This window comes from Hydra vulgaris, chromosome 05, assembly GCF_038396675.1.
Source record: "Hydra vulgaris chromosome 05, alternate assembly HydraT2T_AEP".
NCBI classification, from domain to species: domain Eukaryota; kingdom Metazoa; phylum Cnidaria; class Hydrozoa; order Anthoathecata; family Hydridae; genus Hydra; species Hydra vulgaris.
Window position 1 is genome coordinate 32615883 of NC_088924.1, and position 16618 is coordinate 32632500.

At 27.0% G+C, this 16618-nt stretch overlaps 1 protein-coding gene across 2 annotated transcripts in view; it reads left to right on the forward strand.

The window, feature by feature from the left end:
- Positions 1 to 16618, forward strand: part of LOC101234824 (EF-hand calcium-binding domain-containing protein 5) — a 122062-nt gene that overhangs the window by 51917 nt on the left and 53527 nt on the right. For both annotated transcript variants that reach the window (XM_065797935.1, XM_065797936.1), the window contains exons 5-7: positions 6709 to 6782; positions 13236 to 13348; positions 13484 to 13526. In XM_065797935.1, the coding sequence (XP_065654007.1) occupies positions 6709 to 6782; positions 13236 to 13348; positions 13484 to 13526 (230 nt within the window). The remainder of the gene's footprint in view (positions 1 to 6708; positions 6783 to 13235; positions 13349 to 13483; positions 13527 to 16618) is intronic.

Consider the following 16618-nt stretch of genomic DNA (forward strand, 5'->3'; position numbering starts at 1 on the left):
ACCTTATTTTATTTCGATATATAGAACTTTATTTTTTAAATATTTTTTTTATCAGTTTATAAAAAATCAAAATGATTACTTCAGTTAGAACAAATTTTGGACTTCTCTACATCAAAATATAATGGACATCTCCAGTTTTTTTATGCTAGACTGCGTATCATTTTGATAACTTGCATTTTGAATAATAAATAAGGAGAGAAAAAGTTAAAATAAAATTCAACCTCCCCTTTCAACATACACACTGTTTAATTTGTGTTTTATTAAACTTGTATTTTATTAAACATAAATTATGGCCTTAAAATATGATTAGTTCAAAATGTTGCTTAATTTGTGAGTTTATATAGCACTTCAAAGAAAAATGTCCATTGGAGAAAAACATCATTTACTTTAAAGTTAGCCAACCAAATATTATATTGTTTGTGGAGATTTTTTTGTATCATGATATCCTTTGGGTACTAGAAAGTAAAACAGAGAGTTATTACACAAAGAAGCTGTTTATAATTGCATCGATAAAATTTAGTCTTAATTCCTTGGTTTTCTCAGATAATCAAGCATTTGTGGCAAAAAATTAGAATTTCTATATCCAGATTTTGGAGTTATTAAGTATAAATTATTATTTAGCTAAATTGTTTATCCTTAATGAGAATTATTATCCCCATTGTTTTCAAAGAGCCTTATTTCTTAAGTTATGAATAAACTTCAAATGATTTTTGTGCCCTTTTCTACACAATCATTATGTTTTTTTTAGTACTAAAAATTCTAATTTAGACAAAGGAAAAACTTGTTTGTTTAGTGTTTTAATAAAAGCTATAGCTGATTTTTCTTTGTATGTTATGAGTTGTGAAATCGTGGCATGGATACTTTACAAAAGTTTTTTATTCCTGTGGTTATCTGTCTTAAAGAATGCCTATAAATATCAGTAGAACATTTAATAGTGAAACATCTGCTACTGTTTCTTCTACTAAAGTTAATAACAAATTTTGATTTTATTGTTACACTGTGTATAACAAGACATGTTTTTAATATAACTTTTTTAATTACACAATTCTGCAAGCAAGTAATAATGATATGTTTTTTAGTTTGAATCTTATTCAAGCATTAAAAGATTTTGTCTCTTTACTTAGAAGTATTGTTAATCAACACCTTCAAATATGCTTTGAACAAGCTTAAAAATTGCATTTCAAGTTATTTTAAATTTATTATCATTGTTCCTTTGCTAGACCATCTGAGTACTATTTTTAACACAATGTTTGATGATACAACTTCAAAGTGTTATAAAGAACCTGTCTTTTAGTTTCTTTGTTCTAATCTTTAGTTCCTTTAAAAAACAACTGCAGAAATTCAGTGTTCTTGTTATACTAGTTGGAAACACCACATCATATCCTTATGTGTCTCTTATTCAACCAAAGGCTTTATTAGGCTTATTTATTATTGCCAAACCAAAGGATTTATTATGTGAGTTTAACCGGTGGGAATTTTTGCTGAATTTCACTTAACTGGCTGAATTTCAAAAATGAACTACAATCTAATAATACTGAAAGTTTACAAGCAACAAACCTTTTCTTTACTGAGTTGCCTAAAAGTTTTTTAGGGAATGGTAAGAAGAAGTTGCAAAACGAAATGGTAGATAAAGTCTTAATGGTTTAGTTTAGCTTTTAATACAGAGTTATCTATAGAATTTTCCTGTGGGTCACATGACTCAAGAAATGTTGCCATTATGAGGGGATAAAAATGTAAACAAAGCCGATATAATGAAAAATACACCATTAAGATTTTTAAATAGATTTTTAGGGAAACGTTTTATTGCACATAAAACTTTATAAAATATTAATTATAATATATAATACGTGTTATAAATTATATATCAAAACTAACTAAAAAAAAAAAAAAAAATAGAAAATTAGATTTTTAAAACTTCCTGAAATTGTAAAATATGACAAAGAGTCTTGTTCTCTTTGACTTGATACCGGTTGATTTTTTATTTACTAAAGATGGAGAATCTCATACAACCTTAGATAAAATTTTTCATTCAGTATGTGCTATGGTTAACTTATGCCCATCTTTAGTAGCATTTAATTAGCAAATAATTCGAACAATAATTTAAAAATATGCCTTTTTTTGTTTTTTTTGTTTCAAAACCATTTTTCTTTAGGGAGTTTTAATTTTACAATGTATATTGGTATATCTTACAATTATATCGCCATCTTTTGAACTGATGTAACAGTAAAGAGTTAGATCCTGAAATGATAAAACATTACTTTCAATGTGTTCAGGTTTACTAGTTTTGAAAGCAATTTTTTAAGGATACTTTTTTAAAACTCCTTTGATATGTTAAGATTTCTTTACAAAGAATTAAAAAGTCCCAGTCCATACAACAAAATTGCAGCAATAATATTCAGTAAGAAGAAGTTGAGTTTGTACTTGGTAGTAATATCCTTGGTCTTTATTAAATGATAATTTTTATTAAGTGATAATTTTTATTAAGTGATAATTTTCTAAGCATATTTAAAAAACAAACACTTAACAACACCATCTGGTACTTTAAAATTATAGGATTCAGTAGAGTATTCATGAGCTGATAATAAAGGATTGTTTCTAGAATAGCTGCCTTTAATTTTCGCTTATTTAGTTAATTAAAAAAACGTTTTGTTGTTAACTTTGCTGGTGAGTTTGGTGGTAACCATTAAGAATTATAATCAGTTACTGTTTTAGATTCTCACATTTTAACAGTTTTATTATTCAAAAATAAAACTGCAGCGATACATGAACATGCTTCAGCAAGGCCTGCTTTGCAATTACAGTGCGGATATTGAACTCTGAAAAAATCTATGGATTAATTTGGGTATCATTTAGATGTTTAGAATGAAACACCTAAAAATTTTACCAAATATATTATTTCTTATTTCAACGCTTCCATGCTCTATAGGCCTTCATATCCTCAGCTGTATAAGAACTTTGTGAAAATAATAGATAATTTAATAAATGAATGGAAGGTTTCTTCGTTGTTTTTAAATTCGTTATCTGGAATTAAGCAAGTGTCTATGTGCCTTTGTATAAGATTTGTGATCATATCTGTTTTTGGAAGGTACATTAAAGTTTTGAAGTACGACATTTCTTTATAGTAAATATAGTAAATAAAGTTGATATTGATTTTAAGAATTAAAAAAACCTTGGTTATTATACCACATTGATATTAGATATTATATTAATATATTAATATTGGTACTAAAACCTAATAAAAACCTGTTACAAGTGGTATTAAAAATAATACCGCAAACAGTTTGTTTACTTTTTTTATCCTCTCATAATGACAACATTAAAAAGTCACGTGACCCATGGGAATACCCTATAAATAGTAAACAAGTTTTTAACAAGTTTTCTATAAATACTTATGAATTGTGTTTTAAATAAAGTTTAAATATAATAAAAGTATAATTTCAAAAAATGTCTCAGCTACCTTTTGTTAAACAGCTATTTTTGTAGCCAGACATCTTTGTAAAAACATTATTTAGCATTGTGCAGTTATTACAATAAGTTTTTGACTCTGACTCTTTGGTGTTTATAAAGTTTATTTATAATTAAAAGTTATTTATAAAATTATATAAAAATATCTACACAGCAAAATGTTTTAAAAAAGAATTTTTGCAAGATAATGTTGGGACATGGTCATTTGTCAATCATTATGAACTTGAGCATAAATAATCAGGTTGGTTCCCAGATAGTTAATAATAAAAAATGCCATCTTTTGTAAATTATGTTTGATTTTTGTTATAAATAAAATTTATAAAATCTTGCGCCTCCTATAGATTTACTATTTCATTTTCATCTATTGTGGTAATATGATGGTCTTAAATTTGGTCTACAGAAATCTTGTATTTAAAAAATTATAACCTCTATACATTACGTCAGCTGAATATTTTCAAAAAATAATTTTTTTAATTTGCAAAAATCATATTTTCAGGTTTAACGACCATTTAGCAATGCTATATATCATTTAAAGAATTATTAAAACATTTTTATAAAATACACTCAACCCGGTCAAAATTAAAAAAGGAAAAAAGGGGAAGGGAGGCATAATTTTTTTTGGACTTACCCAAAAAATTTCCTGTACATGCCCTTGTATACTTGCTGATGGATTCATAATATTTTTATAAATTATGGAATTTGCTGGCGTGCGGTCAATTTCTGGCACTGACTCAAAACAATTGTTGTTTATGTTTGAGATACAGAGTGCACTGTGAAATAAAAAATTCATATTAAAAACAATATTTGTTATTAATTTTTTTTAAATATTCTGAATATGATTAATATAACTTTTAAAAATATCATCTATAAAAATATTATATTATCTTATTTATTAAATAAATCAAATTAAACATTTAGAAAATGAATAATAACGAGCCATGGGGAACTGTTAAAACTTTAAATTTAAATGAATATTATGTTTTCTTTCCTTTGATTTTAAATGGATTTCAAATTTGGTGTAAGCTTTGATATGTTGAATATAGCACAATAAAATGTTCATTAACACTTTTACTTTTTTACCATAATATATGAAAAAGTCTTGAAAAGATTGTAAAAGTTAAAGCTATGAATAAAGATTTCCAATTTTCAGACAAAATGGCCCTAGGCGTAAGTTGATCTGCTTTACCAAAAAAATGACAACCTTTTCTTACAATCAAAATAAAACAAATTTAAACTCAAAACTAATTAATAACTATAATAATATAGATTTTTGAATTAAAACCATTTAATAAATTTAATAATAATACCATAATAATAACAATAAAAAAAAAATAATAATAATAATAAGAATAACAAAAAAAAAAAAAAAAAAAATCTCTTCACCAAGATATGCACAATTTATTTGTCTCATCAATATTTTTTTTGGCTGGTCATTTTCAGTCTTCCTTTTTTGTCTCCAGAGCAGAAGTTTTGCCTTCTGCTAAATAAGTTCCATCCTGCATTGCTATAAAAATCTATAAATCAATGCATTAATAATTAAGTTATAACTAAAGGTAATGTATAAGCTTAAAGTTGTTAACTGTTGTATGCTAACTAAATATAAACGATATCCAATAAAATCAATTAAAAATTAATAAAACCAAGAATAATGGTTAATCCTCTGCCTTAGAAAGATGGAATATATATATATATATATATATATATATATATATATATATATATATATATATATCTGTGTGTGTGTGTGTGTGTGTGTGTATACATGTGTATATATATATAGACATATATATATATATATATGATTATGGAATGTAATATGTATATATACATATATGCGTGTATATATATATACATATATATATGCAAAATTATATATATAAATATATATATATATATATATATAAATATAGATAAATATTATATATATATATATAAATATATATATATATATATGTAAATATATATAAATATATAGATGTATGTATATATATATATATATATATATATATATGTATATATATATATATATATGTATATATATATGTATATATATATATATATATATATATATATATATATATATATATATATATATATATATATATATATATATATATATATATATATATATATATATATATATATATATATATATATATATATATATATATATATATATATACAGAGCTGTGCTGTAACTTTTTATGGCCCTTTTTTTTATTTTTTGTTTTTTAACTTTATTGAATTCATTTTTATTGGGTTTTATTTCTAAAAAATAAGTTATACAAAGAAATTATAAATCAATTTTCCTAGTCCTTTTGCGATTGCATTTTCTATCAACAGTATTGTAAATCCTGAAAGTCTTTCCTGTGACATTGTAGAACGCAGATAATTTGCAATTAATTTTGAATTAGTTTGGATTAGTTTTAAAAATAATCGTTCATTTTCAAAAATGAACCATCATTTTTAATTGGAACAGAAACTATCAAGACTGGAAATTCCAATAACAAATTAGTGTGCAGAATGAGCAATCAAGTGTCTTCAAGATCTTTTTGACATCTGTAAAAAGAAAGAGAACTTTCAGCTTAGATTTATTTTGTCTAACAAAATATAAGAATTGTATATTATGCTTTAATTAAGTTGAATACTACACAACATTTTTTTGATGTTTACAGTAGCTTTTCGTACTTGTAGTATTTTTATTTAAGTTTGTAATTTTATATTTATTTTTAGAGTGTTATAATTTAACAATAGACTGTTAAATGCCTAAAAACTACATAATAACTCTCAAATTAAAAAAAATGAGAGTTGAAAAATTATGACCATAAAATCTTTTGAAATTTTATCCATACACATTTATGGTAAATTTAAAGTTTTGAATATATATATGTAGTTGTTTTTGTATATATTTGATTTTTAACTGAGATTTGATTTTGAAATATGAAGTTTAGGAGATTATTGGGTCTTAGTAAATCATTTTTAAGTTTTGGAGTCCATTGTGTTATCTAAGCCATAATTTAATGACTCTGGATTTTTTTTTTAATATTATATGCTCCTGAACTTGTCCTGATTTTTTCAACTATAGTCAAGAAAAACGATTTTCGAAACCTTAGAGAGTGTTTAAAGGCATTAGGTCTAGGACTTGATATCTTTGATTTCTGTTTTATTATTGTGTTTTTTTTTAATTTTTCATATTTTTTCTTTTTTAATTTAGTTAAAAGTGATTTCTATTTTTTAAATTAGATGTATTAAATATAAAAGATTGTGGCACAACCAATTCAGACGAACGTCTTTTAAATATCAAAGAATTTGTGCAGGTTTTTGTTTACTTATCATTTATAAATTTAAGTTTCAAGTTAAAAGCTTTCAGCTTCAAATATATAAAATTTATCTTTTTAAAATTTTTTAATAAATACAAGAACCACATAGAATTTAGTATGCTGTTTTATATCTTGTTATGTATATACAAAGAACATGTTCTTTGTTAATTGTTAACAATTTGTTTTTAAAAACTTTGTTAATTGTTAACAATGTATCATGTTATTCATATACAAAGAATAATGTATCATGTTATACATACACAAATAACAATGTATCATGTTATATAAATACAAAGAACAATGCATCATGCTATATAAATATATATAGGAATGCAACAATACAAAATCTTTTGCTACCAATATTCAAAAATATTTGATAATTTTATGAACTTTTTACGCTCTTTTTTTACTCAAACTTTATTGTTTTTAATAAATAAGTATACTGATTTATAATAATTTTTACTGAAAAATTCAGTAGTGAACAACATTTATTATTTGTTATTTCAATATGAACTCTCAATTCTGGTCTAAAAGACATCTGGTTGTAAAAAAATGATTAAACTTGTCTATTATATCATATTTTGAAAAATATTAAGAAATTGTATATATATATATATATATATATATATATATATATATATATATATATATATATATATATATATATATATATATATATATATATATATATATATATATATATATATATATATATATATATATATATATATATATATATATATATATATATATATATATATATATATATATACATTATAGATACCTTTCTATTCCATTCAAAACACATAAATGTTGAACCAAAGGAAATAAACTTCAATAACAATATTCTCAAGTTTAAAAAAATTACATTTATATATAGATGAGGATGTATCATTTATCAAATACATAAACATCAAATGTTATATTGTTGCTGGCGTTTTGTATATTTCCTTGTGGCTTCTGTTCTTTTGTAAATTTCTTTAAATTTTTGCAAAGCTTTTTGTATAACATCACTTTTGTTGATTGCTTAATATATTTTTAAAATATATTTTAAAAGTGGCATGAAAAACTGGCATTAAGATGTTTTTAATACAATGACAGTAATGTACTTAAAGCACAAATCTAACTTTTTATTGAAATGTATGAACAAGTGAAACAGATGGTTTAAAATTTAAAGCTTTTTTAGAAGTTACTACTAATAAATGTACAAATCCAACAGATAAACAAATGTACAAATACAACAAATAAACAAATGTACATGTCATAAAATAAACAAATGTGCAAATCCACAAAAAGGAGTGCATGATATATGATTTTTTTGAAATACATTTTTAAAAAATAAAAAAGTATTACTCCGGTAACTTGGTATAAAATTTGTTAATTTTTATTGTTTTCTTTTACTTAAACATGTTCTATGAATAGCCAGTCTAAAATGGATTCGGTGGGCTATCAGGCTGCCCACCTAAATGGTCTTGTGCAAATTTTCTTCATTCCAGGGATAGTTAAAAATTTGTTTTTTTAGCAATAAAAGGCAGAAAAACAAGTTTGCGTCAAAACAAATTCATTTTATTTAAACTCTTTTAGCTTATTGAATTACAATATTTTGCGGTGTGGTGGTTAATCAAATCTTTTAGAATCCTTTTTTTTTTTTAACATTTTTATTAATTAACTAATTGTTGCTAATATATTATTAATAATAAATATTGTTATAATAAAAGACACAGCAGTTAATGAACAGCTTAGTAATTCAGTTAATTAATAACTTAAATGGGCGTAACATGTCTTGCTTTTAAAGAAAGGCGTTGTTATCTCTTAATAAAGTTTATAATGAAATTATATAATGAAATTTTTTGACTTGGAATTTTTTCTTTTTTTCATTTGTTTTCAGTCATTTCAATTTTTAATTTTAATTATTTTTCACTTATAAACACTCATTAGGCATGCATAATATATATAAGATTTATTTGTCTTCACTGGCTTCATTTCTCAAAATAAATATCATTTACATGTGTAGTGCCTGGGGTGCCCATGAATTTTTTAGTTAAATATAATAATAAAAATATGTTATATTAAAATAATAATGTTATAATAATAAGAATATATTAAACTCAATAGTTTTAATAAAACAACAATATAAAAATACTGTTTTTTTTTTTTTCTTTTTATAAACATCTTCGCTTCCAACAAGGCTGAAACATCTTCGCTTCCAACAAGGCACTAATTAGAGTTGGAAGTTACTGAAAGAGAAAAGATGAAGATTGTAGAGCAAGATAACGATTGACAGACAACTTGAAAGATTGCAAATTATATGAGTCAGGAAAGCAAGATAAAGGAAGCGAATTCCAAAGAGCTGATGTTCGAGGAAAAAAACTAGACGAATAAGCGTTTTTGGAGCAGTTAGGAACAGTCACAGAAAAAGGATGACACTTAATTGAATGACGAGTAACACAAGAATGAATTATAATAGATGGCACAAGAGACGCTAGCTCTTTAGAGCAGTGCCCATTATAGTATTTGTAGAAAAGAGAAAGAGAAGCAACATTACGACGATGTGATAATGGTTGGAGGTTGGCTGCAAGAGCAGGTCCAACTATGTTTACAACGTGTTTTTGCACCTTGTCTAAAAGAGAAAGGGCATCATTAGAGGATCCGCCCCAGATATGGCAACAATATTCCATACAAGGCCGGATTTGAGATTTATAGAGATAGAAAATAGAATCCAAAGTAAGAAAGTGACGAGCTCGATAAAGAGATGCAACCTTAGCAGATGCTAATTTTGCAACTGATTTGATATATGGTTTCCAAGAAAGATTGGAAGTAAGAGTTAATCCTAGAAGATGAAGAGTGGGTGACTCATCGAGTACATCACCGCTCATAAATATAGGAAGATCTAACTTATTGCGATAACGATTGGCTGAAAAAAATTGAGTTTTATCTGAATTAAAGTTCACCAGCCACTGTGAGCCCCATGCTGAAGCAGAAGTAAGATCCTTTTCAAGCTCAAATGCCTCCTCCAAGCAATCAGAGGGTGTTGGTTTTTTATCACGACAAGAATAAATGATAGTGTCATCAGCAAACAATGCCACCTTAAATGAGAGAATATCTGGAAGATCGTTAATGTAAATTAAAAAGAGTATAGGGCCAAGGATAGAACCTTGAGGAACCCCTGAAGTTACAGAATAAGAAGAAAGGTGTTGTCCATCGAGGACAACTTTTATGTTACGATTGGAAAGGAAGGATTCGATGATCTTAAAGATGTTGCTGGATACACCATAAGAAGAAAGCTTATGGAGAAGACCAGCATGCCAAACTTTATCAAAAGCTTTTGAAATGTTGAGAGCGACGGCCTTAACCTCTCCACCTTTATCTAATGCACGATAAAACCTGTCAGTTATTACTGTTAACAAATCAGCTGTAGAACGAGAAGATCGAAATCCATATTGATGGTTAGAAAGTAAGTTATTAGATTCAAGATGAAAAATTAGGTGTTTGTTAATTAAAGCTTCAAAAACCTTGCTTATGATAGGAAGAAGACTAATAGTTAGACGAATCAGATCGCTCTCCAGAGTTTTTGAAGATAGGGATAACAGATGCCGCTTTCCAACGGGCTGGAAAACAAGACTCTGATAAGCACTTGTTGAATAGTTTTGAGAGTATAGGCGACAGCTCCGGAGAACACTTCTGCAAGACAATAACAGCTATGTTGTCCGGGCCACAAGCTGTAGAAGAGTCTAGGCAGGAAATCACTTTAGATACAGATGCTGGAGTGATATGAATGTCAAGCAATGGATCAATCTGTTTGTTGGCAATATCAGGTAAAAAGCAACTAATGGAATCAAGAGATGATATTGATGAAAAGTTTTTAGCAAACAATTCAGCTTTGTCTTTAGGTGAGGTGACAAAGTCTGAACCATATGAGAGAGGTGGAATTATAGATTTGCCCTTATTATTGATATTATTAAAGATTCTCCAGAAGTCACGAGAGCCTAATTTTTGAGATGAGATACGAGATTTCATGACCTGATAATATCGGGTTTTGGCGTTAGACAAAACCTTTTTACAATCGTTTCTAGCAGTAATAAACAGATGTTTTCTGGTGAATTGTTTTGCTGATAAATATGGAAGTAACGGTTTCGATTGGAAATTGCAGCAGCACAGTGTGAAGAAAACCATGGAGGAGAGTGAGGCTTGACCTGGTATCGTCGAGAAGGAATAAAAGATTCCATGCCAGCCTGAATCCACAAAGTTATGTGAGAAGCACATTTGTTTACAGGAAGACAAAAGACTTCTACCCAAGGGCCATCACGAAGAAAATCACGGAAAGAGTCTCAGTCAGCTTTAAGGTAGTTGTAAGAGGTACGATAATAGGGGGATTCAGGTGATGAAGAAGAATGAGATAATAGTTTTAGAGAGATTAAATTGTGATCAGAAGCACCTAAGGGTGAATGTGGAGAAACTGAGCACTGACTAGGATCAGAAACAAGACATAGGTCGAGTAGAGAGGGTAAATGGTTTGGGTTGTCAGGAAAGCGAGTTGGAAAGTTGACTAGTTAGGGATTGAGAAAGGCAAAAGTCGGGGCTTTAATGCCTGCAGAATCACTGACACTAGAGCCAAGCCATTCAGAGTGGTGATCATTAAAGTCACCGACAACAGCAATATAGGCTGATCGATAAAGAAAGAGGGCTTGGTCAATATGATCAGAAATAACGTCAAAAAGTGTGCAGTCTTGAGATGAAGGAGAGCGATATAGAACAAAGAGAAAGGCAATAGAGTGAAGTGGTGCTAAAAAAAAGCACATAAAAGAATAGTCTGTTGATTCAACCCTAGTTTCATGACAAATGGGTGAATTCTTACGAATGTAAATGCCCAGGCCAAGCTCGTGACTATTGGAGTCTTTACGAATTAGAGGAATATAACCATCAACACTAAGATCACAAAATGAGACAGCTGAGCTGAAACAGTTTCACAAAGAGCAAGTAGGTCTGGTAAACTTTGCAAGAGATAAGACTCAACAGAAGAAAAGTTACTTCGAAGACCACGAATATTAGTGAATGAGGTTAGAGAACTTGGTGATGCTGATGGTTTTTTGTGTTTTATAGTTTTTGGTACTTTATTCATTTTTAAATTAGATTGAAGAACTTGACTCAAAGCATAGATAGTACTCAGAACACTGTTTAATAGCCCAAGCAATTGCTTCATTACTACTAATAAACCCTAAGCCGTAACAAAGGGCTCCAAATGTGGCCTCCGCAATGCACACCAAAAGTACAAACAGGGACACCATCAGCCTCTCTGATAGCTACCACAGAGTTCGGGAAACCTGACTACCAGCCGGCCTCAGAACCATAAAACTGAGTTTTAGAGCTGTACCCTCATTAGGAGATAATAGAATGAGTTGCCTAGTCATAAAAACAGAGACACAAGCAAAACCCATGCATTGAGTCAAGAAGATCCAGCATTCAACATCCTAAACTGGAAACAATATATTAAAAATACATCTGCGCCAGCCTAATAGATGAAGAAGGGGTGCGAGGCTGGTCAACAGATAGAAACTGTTTTCCCCTTAAGTTCTTGCCTAGGAGGCCTTCTACAAGACAGTAGCCGTGTGCATTTAACATCTGCCCAAGATGAGTTTTTTTATCGAGACACCATCTCTAGCCTTTACTCAACCAAGAGCCCCAAGGCAGGGGGTGTTTTAAATTAGAGTTGGCATCTCCTAACCTTTGCCTAAAAAGGCGTATCCTACAAGGCAGCAGGACATGAAGCAGATTGTACTGGGTTACATATGTTACATAAGCAGATTGTACTGTGTTACATACTGTTATACAATATATCGTCATTTTATAAAAACAACTCATCATACTTATATATATTATTGTAAAAGATCATTGGTTTCTCTTCTTCAAATAAAAATGTCATTGAGTATTGAAATTTTGACAATTGCATTGTAATAACAAGTATGAGAGCAATTGTTTAAAAAGACTTGTAAATAAACACACTTTTGACCACATTTTTCAAGGTGTTTTTTTTTTTTTAACTATATTAATAGTTAAAAATTTTTAACTATATAAAAATTTTTAACTATATTTATAGTTAAAAATAAAAATCTTTCCTTAAGATTAGAATTTTAAATATGTAATTTGCTCTTGAGATTTTTTGATGGATCAGAAAAAAGTTGTAGAAAAAATAATTGTTCCCACTGCAGATCTCTTGGGTGTTTAGGTGTTGGGTGTTTAAGTATAACTTGAAAAATCTGAGTGCAACCCAAATAACCTTAATGTCTGGGTAACTTGGGACAGTAACATTAAAAAAAAATCAAAGCCAGAATGCTTAGTTCCTACTCAATACATTAAATTATATGTATAAATACAAAATTAGTTAGAGTGTATTGTTTTTAACAATTTTTGTTTTTTAAAAAAATCTTGAAGTAAGCTTAACGGTTTTTATAGTATTTAAATGATCAATGGTGTGAAGTGGATGAAGAAGTATTCAATGAATTTAAAAATTATTCATTAAGTTGTTGTTTATCTTATGCAACTTTAATTTCATTTGAAGATACAAGGTAATTTATGCTATTTGAAGGTAATTTATGCTAAGTTTGAAGACATTCTCTTGTAATTTAGTTATAAGATATAAAAGAAGTAAATATATTTAATGCCATATAATTTCAAATAATTTTATGCTTTTTTTTCTTCAGGAATGCTCTAAATGACTTGTTTATATTTTGTGTTAAAGATCAGGTTTGAAGTTTAAATATTAAAAGCACTTAGTGTAAAAACTTATCATGATTTAAATGAAATAAAATTTTTAAATTCTTTAAATAAAATAAAAATTATTCTTCAGTGGTGAATACTGAATCATCCATTGAAAAAAAACCATGTAGATTAGGCATTATCTTATGTTACAGTAATTTAGATATCTTTATCAATAAAAATTAAACTAAATTGCTGATTGTGACAGAGAATTCCAATGCAAAGATCTCTGTTAATGAAAAAATGATTTCTTTTGATCCAGCATTAATTATTATTACGAAATTCTTTACTTGTGGTAAAGGCAGTTTACCTAGGAGAAAAAAAACTTTGATATACATCATCATTTTTGAGTTAATTGAAGGAAGATCTCAATAATCTAGAATAGTAAACCTCTAAGTGTTGTTATCAAGGTAAAATTATTAAATGTCAGTTTCCTGATCTCTAAAGTGTCTAAAAGAGTGTCACGTGTTAATTTTTTCTAGAAAATATCAAACAATAATTTTAGCATATTGTCAGCATTTGTACATCATTTATGATGGTAGGAGTTAAACTATAGGTATATATATATATATATATATATATATATATATATATATATATATATATATATATACATAACTATAGTTTGACGTATATTTTGTTTGGTAAAAAAACAACTGTTAATGACTCTTTTCTTTATAAATGACACAATCAAGTGCACTTTGTAAAGACCATTAAATTTAATTGAGGAAACTAATTAAACTTCATTGCTTTTTTAAAACCGCAAAGATGCAACTTTATTTCCTTTATTCAGAATGTTTTTATTTTCTTAATAAAAATAAAAACATTCTGAATGTTTTTATTTTTATTTTTTCTCAGTTTACATACATCAACTGAAAAATAGTTACATGCTAGGAGTGCTGCTGCATTGACTGACAAATAAGTTGAACATACAAGGAGTGTTGCTATATCAACTGACAAATAGGTAGAACATGTGAGCAGTGTTGCTTCATTGACAGAGGGTTTTCGTTTGAGCAGGCAATCTATCAATAAAAAAGTTTTTGAACTTTTTCTGGTCTTTATGGTAAAAATTAAAGATAACAAATATATATTTTTTATGGAAGACCAGTTACTAATGGTAACAATATGTAAATAACATTACTTTTTTATTATTTAATTTAAAAACTATACTAAACAGTAAAGTATACAAAACAATAGTACTGATGATTTTTTGAAAAGTCACTTCTGTTAATTATTTAAATATTTAATAATATATATGTATTTTATAATAATACATATATATAACAGCAAGCCAAGATGTCTGTCTGTCAAAGTACTTTATCTACCTTGTCGCCACCATATTGCAAAAATTATGGTTTCAGTCCATGCAGGACTTCTCTATTTGGATTTTCTGTTAAATTAAAGATGTTTTTGGCTTATTTTGAAAAACATGGATATTGGTAGACAAAGAAATTGCCAATGTAACCTTTCTTTACTAATATATATATGTTTATTGCTCTATTTGGAATATCTTTTTAACATTGAGCACTCTTTTATAATTATGAGTTTTGTTTTATTATTATAATTCAAAACAGCCTTAAATAGCAATATATATATATATATATATATATATATATATATATATATATATATATATGTATATATATGTATATATATGTATACATATATATACATATATCTATAAATATATATATATATATAGATCTATAGTTTGTTGTCTTTGGGAAGAGCGGAAGGAAAAAAGTGATTCTTACGCTAACACATACGTCACTTTTAATTACTTTTGACTTTCGTCCAACATTTGCGTGTTGGACGAAAGTAAAAACCATTAATTTAATTACAAATAAATCGTTTTTTAAAAAAACCACAAAAACGCAAATTTAATTGACCAGAATGTTTTAAAAACATGCTGAATGTTTTTAACAATATAAACAATATTTTTATTTTTATTTTTATAAATAAAATGTTTTTATTTTTAATTTTTTTAATAAAATGTTTTTTTTTTTTTTTTCTGTAAATCATGCGCAGAGTGTTGCTACATCGACTATCTTATAGCTTGACTCGCAAGGGAGTGCTGCTACATCGACTGACAAATAGCCTGACTCGCAAGGGAGTGCTGCTACATCAACTAACAAATAGCCTGACCCGCAAGGGAGTGCTGCTACATCTACTATCTTTTAGCCTGACCCGAAAGGGAGTGTTGCTACATCGACTGAGGGTTTGGTTGGGGCAGGCAGTCTATCAATTTATAAAAAAAAAAAATTCCGGTCTTGCATTTTAATTTTAACTTTTTGTCAACAAAATATGGAAAAAACTTTCGGACTTCATCTACGGGTTATATATATATATATATATATATATATATATATATATATATATATATATATATATATATATATATATATATATATATATATATATATATATATATATATATATATATATATATATATATGAGTATATAATATAACCAAAATAAATTGAAAAATATGTCAAACAAGTAAATAAACAAAAATTAAATTCCAAATAATTTTCATGTCAAAAGAGTTTATATTTAAACTTAAGTTAATTTTCAAAAATACATATATATTAAATACATATATATTATTAAATATTTAAATAATTAACAGAAGTGACTTTTCAAAACATCATCAGTACTATTGTTTTTAGTATAGTTTTAAAATTAAATAATAAAAAAGTAATATTATTTACTTATTGTTACTATTAGTAATCGTTCTTCCATAAAATAGGTTTGCCAAAGATATTCCTTCTCCCTTGCTGCCATGTGTTTTTTAAAGGTCTCTCTTAAAAAGTATGTGATGAAATCCCCCCCCCTCTTTTCCACTCCTTTATTATTGAAAAAAAATTAATTTTGTAGGTGCAGACAAATTTAGTACTAGTGTTGCCAAGGTACCAAAATTTTAATATTCATTATCTATCAAAATGCTACCAAATTCGGTACCTAAATAAAGAAAGAATTGTTCTGACCACAAACCAAGTTGTAAGCGTAAATAGTGCACAACATCATAAATTTGTATTTTTAGCAAAAACTTATATTTTTTGTATTTCTAGTCTATTTT